The sequence below is a fragment of the Emys orbicularis genome, chromosome 3 (assembly GCF_028017835.1).
Source record: "Emys orbicularis isolate rEmyOrb1 chromosome 3, rEmyOrb1.hap1, whole genome shotgun sequence".
Classification (NCBI taxonomy): domain Eukaryota; kingdom Metazoa; phylum Chordata; order Testudines; family Emydidae; genus Emys; species Emys orbicularis.
In genome coordinates this window covers 41,268,661-41,280,230 of record NC_088685.1, presented here as the reverse complement: position 1 = coordinate 41,280,230, position 11,570 = coordinate 41,268,661, and the positions used below count along the sequence as shown (strand labels likewise).

General features: G+C 40.9%; 1 protein-coding gene across 1 annotated transcript in view; it reads right to left on the bottom strand.

The window, feature by feature from the left end:
- Positions 1–4,548: 4,548 nt before the first annotated feature.
- Positions 4,549–11,570, bottom strand: part of SH3YL1 (SH3 and SYLF domain containing 1) — an 83,901-nt gene continuing 76,879 nt past the window's right edge. Inside the window, exon 10 of the mRNA XM_065401390.1 lies at positions 4,549–4,745. Coding sequence (XP_065257462.1) covers positions 4,549–4,745 — 197 coding nt within the window. The remainder of the gene's footprint in view (positions 4,746–11,570) is intronic.

The window sequence follows — 11,570 nt, the reverse complement described above, 5'->3', positions numbered from 1 at the left end:
CAGTACAAAAGTTTGAGAACCACTGGTTTATAAGGTCATTTTGGCCAAGAGTTTCAAAAATAGATGCCTACGGTTACGCTCCTACATCTAACTTTAGGCATCATAAATAGGTGTTGTGATTTTCTAAAGTGCTGAGCACCCATGACTTCAATTAAAGTAAATGGAAGCCGCTGGATATGCAGCTCTTTTGGAGATCAGACAACTTATTTATGTGCCTAGAATATGGATTGAGGAGTTTAACATAGGGCACATTTTTTTTAAAACCTTGGGTTTGAGATTTGTACAAATTTAATTATGGATACGGTACAGCAACACCTACCAATCTGCTTGAAAAAATGCAATAGATTGCCCATTCCCCAACGAGCCAACACTCAGCACTGAAGATCTTGCCAAGTATTTTCCCCTCTCCAACATCCTATTCCTGGGGAAATAGACAGTCAGGATGTTATTTAAAGGAAGGTTAAGTAGGTTTGAGCAAACCTCTATTAAAACACAATTCTTAAATAATTATTTATATGAAGAATAATTAGGAAAAGTAGATCCGAGAGCAATATTTTTGTGTAAATTCCAATAGATGGAATGCTTGCCTTGGCATGAAAGTCATGGATGGGATTATTTACTAATTTGTTGCTGAAATGCAGCAGATGTTAACCTCGTGGAAATTTAAGCCTGTATATAAGGAAGGATTTGTTATCATCAAGGTTATGAAAAGGCAAAATCTGATCAGAAGTTATGCAATTTTTATGTTGGTTTAGGATTTAAAACTAATATCCAAAAAATGACAATGCTACAACTCACTGAGGACAACTCTATGTAATTAACATACATTGCAAAGACTTTAACCATCCTGTACGCTTTAAAATGTGTGCGCACTTTCAAATGTGTTACTAATTATTTATATATTATTATTAAGGCTACATTTTAGTCTATGGGTATTTTTAGTAAAAGTCATGGACAAGTCACAGGCAGTAAACAAAAATTCAGGGCCTGTGACCTGTCCATGGCTTCTACTATATACCCCTGACTAAATCTTGGAGGAGGGGTGGCCCGGAGGTGCTGCGGGTGGCAGTCTGGGGGTGCCATGGGTGCTGGGGGGGGCGGGTGGTGGTGTGCGGCCCAGGACACCTGCTGGTGATGGGGGAGGGGGTGGCAGGCTCCCTACTTGGCTCCGCGCCTCCCCGAAAGCAGGGACATCCCCCTTACTCAGCTCCTAGGCGGAGGCATGACCAGGCAGCTCTGCGCGCTGCCCCCGCCCCAAATGCCGGCTTCACAGCTCCCATTGGCTGAGAACTATGGCCAATGGGAGCTGCGGGGGTGGTACCTGCAGGTGGAGGCAGCGCGGAGAGCGGCCTGGCCATGCCTCTGTCTAGGAACTGAGTGAGGGGGATGTCGCCACTTCTGGGGAGCCTCCTGAGATAAGCGCCACCCAGAGCCCACCATGCCCCAATGCCCTGCCCCCTCCCACACCCAAACTCCTGCTGTTGCTGGGGGGCGCGGTGGCCTGAGACTGCCCCAGCAGTGGGCAGTGCGACTGGTGCAGGGGCTGCCTGAGCTGTCCCCAGGCCAGGCACATTGGCCGCTGCAGAAGTCCTGGAGGCCACGGAAAGTCATGGAATCCGTGACTTCCGTGACCTCTGACAAACTCACAGCCTTAACTATTATCAAAGGCAAAGGACTTTACTCCTTGTGACTATGACTAACAGCCTTTCCCCGAACATTTAACTAACAATACTACAGTTGGATAATGTAAGGGGGGAGGGATAGCTCAGTGGTTTGAGCATTGGCCTGCTAAACCCAGGGTTGTGAGCTCAATCCTTGAGGGGACCACTTAGGGATCTGGGGCAAAATCAGTACTTGGTCCTGCTAGTGAAGATAGGGGGCTGGACTCGATGACCTTTCAAAGTCCCTTCCAGCTCTAGGAGATAGGATATCTCCATCATTTCATTTCAAGTATTTCTAAAGCTCCCAGTTAAATATGGCAAGACCTCAGTGTGGGACTGAGGGGCCACAGATTGTCAATTCTGTTTACCAGATCACACTAGCCTGTCTATTTACTCAAACCGTTACTCTTTGGAGGAAGTACTTTGTGCCCTCCAAAAAAATAAGGAAAAGCAAAACACATGCACAGGTTCAACACTGAAATTGAGTGTGGTGCTGTCTGAACAAATCACAAGGGTGACATTTGAAGAAATCTTCTCCAGACTAGAAAATCAATCTTTGTTTGACTTCGGTGGAAGGAAAGATTGAAATAATGAATGCTAAAATAAACTGTAGGGACAGGTTAACTCATCATGTGGCACATACTGCATACAGGGATGATTGTGATTTTTTTTTTCTCAATAAGCTTCTGATATGTACCATCTAACAATAGAGTATTTGAAGGCTCTCTTTCTACCTATTGCTGGATGGTAAAGCAATCCTTATGAAGGCAGTTATTTCTGTAAATGCTGCGTGAAATATTGCGAGGATGTTTGAGTCCCAGTTTTTCAAATATTGGGGACAAGTCTTGAGCACTGCAGAGGGCATGTCTATATCTTTTTTGCAGCTCTGGAGATAGAGAACTGGAGAGCTTTTCAGTGGAAGAAGCTAAATTGAGAACCAGAACCCACATATTTACCTCTGCTTCCAAAATAGCAAAACCCATTGTCAGAATCAGTGAACCCGGTAGAGAGAAAGGATTATAGCAACCTTTGCAGGCATGATTGAAATAAAACAAAAGTCCTAAGGATGGGGGAATGATCTCTCCTTAACACATTTTTTTGGCTGATAAAGAACCACCTATAAGGAAGTGTAATTATATCCTTTGATGCATTAGGAAAAACTTACTAACTGTCAGGGTGGTTAAAGCACTGGAAAAAATTGCCTACGGAGCTTGCAGAATCTCTGTCATTGGAGTTTTAAAGACCAGGTTAGACAAACACCTGTCAGGAATAGTCTAGTTATTCCAGAGTCCTGCCCTGAGTGCATGGGACTGAACTAGATGACCTATTGAGGTCCGTTTCAGTCCTACACTTCTATGATACTATGCCAGAAATTAAATAATGTTAATTCAGCATGGCCCAATGGATAGAATGCTGAATTGTTAGTCAGAAGACCTGAATTCTATTTTCATCTCTGCCACTGACTTGCCATATTGCCTTGGGCAAATCACAATCTCTCTGTGAACAAAATTTCCTGCATCTATAAAATGGGAATTATTTTACTTACCTACTTTTGTAAATTAAGTGGAGATCTATGGATGAAAAGTGGTATGGAGATGCTAAGCATTGATATTTAACAACATTACTCATACACCATCAAATAATGTTTCTTCTATTCATTCATATTACTCCTGTCTTCTCTTTTATTTTCCCCAAGTTGTCCTTTCCTTTAAGACTAAGTGTATACAAATTTTTCTAAAGAAAAAGGAGGATAACTGTACAATTTGAACTTTATTGCTAACTTACATTCTAACGCAAGTGTAAAGCTTATCTGTGCAGAAGACAGAGATTTTTCAGGGAACTGAGGACCATCAGGGATAGCTCAGTGGTTTGGGGGATAACCAAACCACTGACGGGGGGGAGGGATAGCTCAGTGGTTTGAACATTGGCCTGCTAAACCCAGGGTTGTGAGTTCAATCCTTGAGGGGGCCACTTAGGGATCTGGGGCAAAATCAGTACTTGGTCCTGCTAGTGAAGGCAGGGGGCTGGACTCAATGACCTTTCAAGGTCCCTTCCAGCTCTAGGAGATAGGATATCTCCATTAATTATTATTATCAGAACCCCCACCACATTCTGCTTCAAATACAAGCTGCACTTCTTCAACCTTGCCTCTTCTCTAATATAAAAACACACAATTTAAAAAACACTTACCAAACAAAACACTACAGTGCACACACAGTTCTCCCTCTAGGAAGAGGATCAGAGAAAGAACAAATCACATACAACAGATGATAGTCACTTATTTTTATACACTACTGGAAAGTACTTGGATACTACAATGATTAGGGCTATATAAGAATCTGTATAGAATTATTTGTCCTATAACTAAATATATTGATATTAGATTTGTAAAAAAATTATTTATCTAACCAGTACACCTTGTGATGAATGTATTAGAGATATGTAACTAAAATCATTCTTAAAAAATAACGTCCAAAATGATACTTAAGAAAAAAGGAAATTTCTTCTATCATATATTCCTTTTTCCACAATCTCCCCTGAAATAAATGCTCACACATTTTCTGAGAGTCAAGCAAAACTACAATGGATAGGTAGCTTGAATAGAGTTTATTAGAGAATATTTATTATGGATTAAGGAAAGAGAACATTAGAGACAACATAACTTATTAAAAATCAAAATACTCTTCTAATATATCTTTTTATATTTATAATTTTTTTCCATACAAAAATCAACTCTAAAAAATGTGTTGTAATTGGAAGCAGAATAAAAACATTTTGATAGGACAATTTATTAAAAATACAAATTGTAAATTGATTGTACATCATCCAGTGGATATTTCAGAAAAGAAGTTTAGAAAAAAAAACCATTAAGGCCATTGAATGCATTTTAGTTACAGTTCGTGGTAACGTAATTGGCTGGGAAGATGCCAGTTTGTCCTCGGATGCTTCCTTCCCACCAGTCGAACTGTGAATTTGTTTTGGTTTTGACAATGATTTTATCTCCAGCTTTGAAATTCAAGTCACCTGGTTGCTGTCCTTCAAATGAATAAAGTGCTGTCACTTCCATAGGTTTACTCCAATTCCCTAAAAAGAAAGATCAATTAAAGTCTTATTTTATTTTAAAAAGATTTTATTAACATGTTGAATTTCATGTACAGTATATTCTCAAATTCAGTATCCCTAAAAGATGGAAAGAACCACTAATAAGGGTAACAAATTCAGTGTATTATAGTTTTATACACACATACTCTCTTTCTCTCTAACTGCAGATGTAATGAAGCTCATTTTCAATACATTCTCAGACTGGTCTATCATAGGGATGGTGTCCCTAGCCTCTGTTTGCCAGAAGCTGAGAATAGGCAACAGGGGATGGATCACTTGATGATTATCTGTTCTGTTCATTCCCTCTGAAGCATCTGGCATTGGGCATTGTCAGAAGACAGGACACTAGGCTAGATGGACCTTTGGTCTGACCCAGTATGGCCGTTTTTATAATAAATATGTCATGACACCATGAGCACAGTGAAAACAGAACCTCAATACGCAGATTGCTGGTCTTCCTCTTCAGGGGATCAATCCTGCACCATAAAGTGAATGGGAGCAGGACAATGCCCCAGGGCGTTGAAGAATCAGCATTCTCTAAGACATAGCTGAACACCAGGGCAGGCTCCAGGCACCAGCTCAGCAAGCAGGTGCTTGGGGCGGCCAAGGGGAAGAGGCAGCACGTTGGGCTCTTCGGCGGCGGGTCCCTCAGTCCCTCTTGGAGGGAAGGACCTGCCGCCGAATTGCTGCCAAAGAAGAAAGCGGTGCGGTGGAGCTGCCGCCGATCGCGATCGCGGCTTTTTTTTTTTTTTTTTTTTTGACGCTTGGGGTGGCAAAAACCCTGGAGCCGACCGTGCTGAACACAGTGTGCAAAATCTTAAGAGCTATTATGGAATAACAATAAGTGTCAGGTACATATTTTCAAGCCCTGACTCCAATCATAGCCAAGTAGCACCCCATCTCCCAAATAATAAATGGCTCTCATTCCCATGATACTGGGTCATTATTATACAATCAAATCCATCTATAAAATAAGACAGGAGTATGTGTAAGAAGATGTACATAAGAGCTATTCCCTCTACGTAGGTGAACCTGGCAATGGAATAATATGTATCTAAAATAAGGAACAATCCAGCAATTAAAAGAATTAAAACAAAATAATAACACCAAAAAATTATTTTGTATGCAGACCATATTACATGAATATTATCTTACCTGAAAGTCTTTGACAAAATAAAAAGAAACTGAAGGTTTGAAAGGGTCCAGTTTTAAAGTAAATTACACAAAATCAGAAATTGTGGCCAGTAGGGCTGTCGATTAATCGCCGTTAACTCACGCAATTAACTCAAAAAAATTAATCGTGATTAATTGCAGTTTTAATCACACTGTTAAACAATAGAATATCAATTGAAATTTATTACATATTTTCGGATGTTTTTCTATATTTTCAAATATATTGATTTCAATTACAACACAGAATACAGAGTGTATAGTGCTCACGTTATAGCATAATTTTTATTACAAACATTTGCACTGCAAAAATGATAAACAAACGAAATAGTATTTTTCAATTCACCTCATCCAAGTACTGTAGTGCAATCTCTTTATTGTGAAAGGGCAACTTACAAATGTAGATTTTTTTTTGTTACATAACTGCACTCAAAAACAAAACAATGCAAAACTTTAGAGCCTACAAGTCCACTCAGTCCTACTTCTTGTTCAGCCAATCGTTAAGACAAACAAGTTTGTTTACATTTACAGGAGATAATGCTGCCCACTTCTTATTTACAATGTCACCAGAAAATGAGAAAAGGAGTTCGCATGGGACTTTTGTAGCCGGCATTGAAAGGTATTTTCCAGATATGCTAAACATTCATATGCCCCTTCATGCTTCGGCCACCATTCCAGAGGATGTGCTTCCATGCTGATGATGCTCATTAAATAAATAATGCGTTAATTAAATTTGTGACTGAACTCTTTGGGGGAGAAATGTATGTCTCCAGCTCTGTTTTACCAGCATTCTGCCATATATTTCATGTTAGAGTAGTCGCGGATGACGACTCAGCACATGTTCTTCATTTTAAGAACAGATTTGATTAAATGCAAAGAAGGTACCAATGTGAGATTTCTAAAGATAGCTACCCAAACCACCAAAAAAGAAAATCAACCTTCTGCTGGTGGCATCTTATTCAGATGATGAAAATGAACATGCATAGGTCCGCACTGCTTTGGGTTGTTATCAAGCAGAATCCCTCATCAGCATGGACGCATGTCCTCTGGAATGGTGGTTGAAGCATGAAGGGACATATGAATCTTTAGCGCATCTGGCATGTAAATATCTTGTGACGCCGACTACAACAGTGCCAAGCGAACGCCTGTTCTCACTTTCAGATGACACTGTAAACAAGAAGCAGGCAGCTGCAAATGTAAACAAACTTGTTTGTTTAAGGGATTGGCTGAATAAGAAGTAAGACCGAGTGGACTTGTAGGCTCTAAAGTTTTACATTGTTTTATTTTTGAATGCAGGTGTTTTTGTACATAATTTACATGTGTAAGTTCAACTTTTATGATAAAGAGATTGCACTACAGTACTTGTATTAGGTGAATTGAAAAATACTATTTCTTGTGTTTTTTACAGTGAAAATATTTGTAATCAAAAATAAATATTAAATGAACACTGTACAGTTTGTATTCTGTGTTGTAATTGAAATCAATATATTTGAAAATGTAGAAAACATCCCAAATATTTAAATTATATTGTATTCTATTATTGTTTAACAGTGCAATTAATCATGTGATTAATCGCGATTAATCACGATTAATTTTTTTAATCGCTTGACAGCCCTAGTGACCACTAATATTACACAGAAAAAGTAAAATCACATAAGATCTCATAAATTGAAATGGGTGCCTCATTTTGTGCAACTCTGAGGAATAAATATTCTAATGAACATTGATAAATTATAAAAAGTGATATCACAAATTAATAAATTAATAAAATCTTGGCAAAATCGAATACACTGAAAATTTCATGGTTAGAAATGGTGGCTACAATCAACATGGAATTTCTCCCTATACATAGTTTACTATTTCTAACTGTCCCTTTAGAAGTCCCCAGGATATTTTAAAATATCTGCTAAATACTATTTCTAACTTTGTAAGGAAGGATAAAGGCTATGAGACGTTACTCAATTTGCTTGACCCTAACTGTGTTACCCTTACACACATTTGGTAGTACCTTACTCTGCAAATAGTCCAAATGACGTCAATGGTTTTCACACCAAGTATTGTACTATTCAATGTGAGTAGGGTATCACATTCTGGCCTTTTATGGTCTGATTTTTACTGGCGGCTTGAGAGGATGCCAAGTAAGTCAAAATTGGGTTTTTGATGGAAAGTAAGACAGCTTTAATTAAGCAGCTACCACAATACATTTTAGCACACATCTCTTAAAGAATGTTTTCAGCTTTAAAATGCCCGATTGCTTTCTCATGTAGTATGTGTTTGCACTGGTAATCAACAAAAGCACATTTACAATTCTGTTCTGAGAGAAACTCACCAACTTTTTCAGTCAACATTCTGCTACTGAAATGACTCAAACCCCAATAAAATGATATTATGTATTTTTTTACTTTAGAGGCTTCACATTCCTGAACATTATGGTGGTTTAAAACATTGAAGAAAAAAAGTAAGTAAAATATCTCAGAGGGGGAAAAATATAAATGCAAGTGTCACCTAACAAATTACATTTTGAAGTCATAACTTCTTTTGAAAGGCAGTTCAAATGTAAATGTCTAATTTTGTCTATTAAATGTAATAATAACACAAACGTTAAGCATTGCTTATATGATCTACTCTTATAAATGTAGAAATCATGCTCTGAGCTCTTTCTGCAAACACGGTGTCATGTCTCATTTGCTATATATTTAATAATTTCCTCCCATTTCCCTGCTCGGTCTTTACAGTTTAGTTAAACGTGTCTTTGGCCACTGAATAGCCCATTCAGAGTCTGCTAATGGAGACAGGTGATGCTATTGGGTAAAAGGAGACACCTCAAAGGGAATGGTTAACCCCTATGTGGCCTCCACTGGGCCCCTTAATATCATTTGTATAATCCTGCTCCCAGTGTAGTCAATGGCAAGACTCCTATTGACGTCAGTAGCAACAGGATTAGGCCATAGGTTTTCTCCCTACTTGCCGTCTAGATCATCTAAATACTTGTGGATAATTATCATGTCTCCCCAGCCCTGTTGTCATTGTTTAACCAATGTATAAATATTTTAGTACTTTTAATCTTTCCTCATAAATTAATCCTTCTAACCTCCTAATGATTTTTGTTGCTCTTCTTTTAACTCCCTGAGCTCTGACTCTCGGCATCTTTACACAAAATAGTTGCACTGGTTTAACTAAAATCAGTTTTTAAATTGAATTAACGAAACAAGTGCAAACCCTCTGTGTGAACACACCTAAATCAATACACAACTGGCTTATATCAATTAAGTTTATCTCAGGGAGTTCAGAGAAGAGCAAGAGAAATTATTAGAAGGTTGGATGGGTGGACTGACTGAAGAGGAAAGATTAAATAAACATTGACCAACCAATCACAACAGGGTTGGGAAGACATGATAATTGGCAACAAAATCTTAAAGAACATAGCAACAGAGAGTCCTGTGGCACCTTTAAGACTAACAGATGTATTGGAGCATAAGCTTTCGTGGGTGAATGCCCACTTTGTCGGATGCATGATGCATTATGTTAAAGAACATAAGCACTTAGGGAGGAAGTTCATGGCCACATCCTACTTTCACTGAAGTTGATGGGAAGTCTTGCCACTGACTTCAGTGGGAGCAATACTGATTTCTTAGGGCTTGTCTATATTACTCGCTGGATCAACAGGCAGCGGGAGTCGACAGCTGAATGGAAGGGACGGGGCAGGGCTAGAGGCAATACAGCTGTGCCGGAGGAGCTGCCAGCGTGGGGCACTGGCTCCTGGGAGTGGAAGCTCCTCATTCTGCTCCTTTCACCACTGCGGTTCCCAGGAGAAACAGTTCCGCGGATACCGATTTATATCTGTGGATATCCACACCCGCGGATATAAATTTGTATCTGCACAAGGCTCTACTGAAGTCTGCATTTAAAAGGACTAACATCCCTGTTTCAGACTTTACTGACTGTACCAAATTCAGGGCCAAAATCAATCTCACTTTAGAAGACGATGAGATTTTCCATGTATTTTTAAAGAAAAATATTTACTTTTGTAAAGAAAACATTTTAAAATGCTCCTTGGCAGTCCCCACTTTTAGGTTCTCATCCCTACACCACCACAGTGCCCAAACTCAAACTTCATGTACACATAGGCCACTTTTGAAACTGACTAATTAAATACAGCCTTATTCTCCATACCCATCACAACCTAGCTGATCACCACTGCCATCAGCCAGAACTGTCAAATTCTGTCAGCTACTTCTGGTTTTGCTCCCAGCCTGCCTCACCAGACCCACTCTCACAGAGCAAAGGCAGACAGGCTGAGCAGCAGGGGATGTAAGGGAGCACAAGGGCTGAGCAGGGCTGTGAGGGGAGAGAATAGGAGGAGTGCAAGGAAGCTAAAATGTGAGAGCTATGCTGTGCAAGATGGGCTGGAGTTTATGTGGGGGAAGAGGTACTCTGGAAGGTAGAGGGGACCCAGTATATATGCACCACTACCTCAACTCTCACAGATAAAACCATCCCTTACCTCTGGCCCTTCAGAACTTTTCATTGGGCGTTTGCTGTCCCTGACATACCACTTGAGCTGGCTGCATGATATCCAGTTGGTCTAACTCCAAACTGCACCCAGAGAATGGCCGTATGTACTCATGCCTCATACCATCCACTTCCTCACCCTTATGTCCTGCCCTGATACCACGTGATGGGACCTGTTGCCACTTACTGAGGGCAAGGAACCCCAATGGGCCAGCTTGTACTCCACTGTGGTTCCATGGCCCACCAGGGAAATTAGATGGCAGCTCCTCCTCGGAGCCATGAGCACAAGTGTGTACCTGGTGTGGTTTATGAACTCCACCAACAGCTGTCCCTTTTGTGATGAGAGGGAGACCCTGGAGCACATCTATGTAGAATGCATCCAGTTGCAGTACCTCATCTGGCTCCACTTATGCATACCACATCTGTGGCCCCACAAAGTATTGGGATCTCCTCATCAACCTACTTCCGGCGCTGGCCAAGATGGCCATCCATCATATCAGGAGGAGGAAGTTGGACAGGAGTTGGGGGGTGCTCTGGTCCCTTACCCAATCATGCCTGTAGGCAGAGTTCATCTGGGCAGTAGCCACTGACTCTCTAAATGCCTTTGAGGAGCAGTGGGCACTGTCGGGGGGTTTCTGCTCTGTGTCCCCTTCTGTTTTTTAACCTTTGACCTTACGCCCTTCCTGTTTTCTCCTTTGTTGTCCCTCCTAATCAATTGGAGCTTGGACTTAGTGGTTCCTCTCCCTTAGCTGAGGGGCAGGGCATTTAATTTTTGGCAGGCCCAGGGCCGGCTCCAGGCACCAGCACAGGAAGCAGGTGCTTGGGGCGGCCAATGGAAAGGGGCGGCACATCCAGGTCTTCGGCGGCGGGTCTCTCAGTCCCTCTCAGAGGGAAGGACGGGCTGCCAAATTGCCGCCAAAGAATGAAGCGGTGCGGTAGAGCTGCCGCCTAAGTGCCGTCGATCGCGGCTTTATCTTTTTTTTTTTTCTTTGCCGCTTGGGGCGGCAAAAAAGCTGGAGCCGGCCCTGGGCAGGCCTAGACTCATCCATACCAGTACTTCAATCTCCTTTAGTGTTCCTAGTGTGCCTGGGACCTGAGGCAGAAGTATCTCATGGATACCTGGAA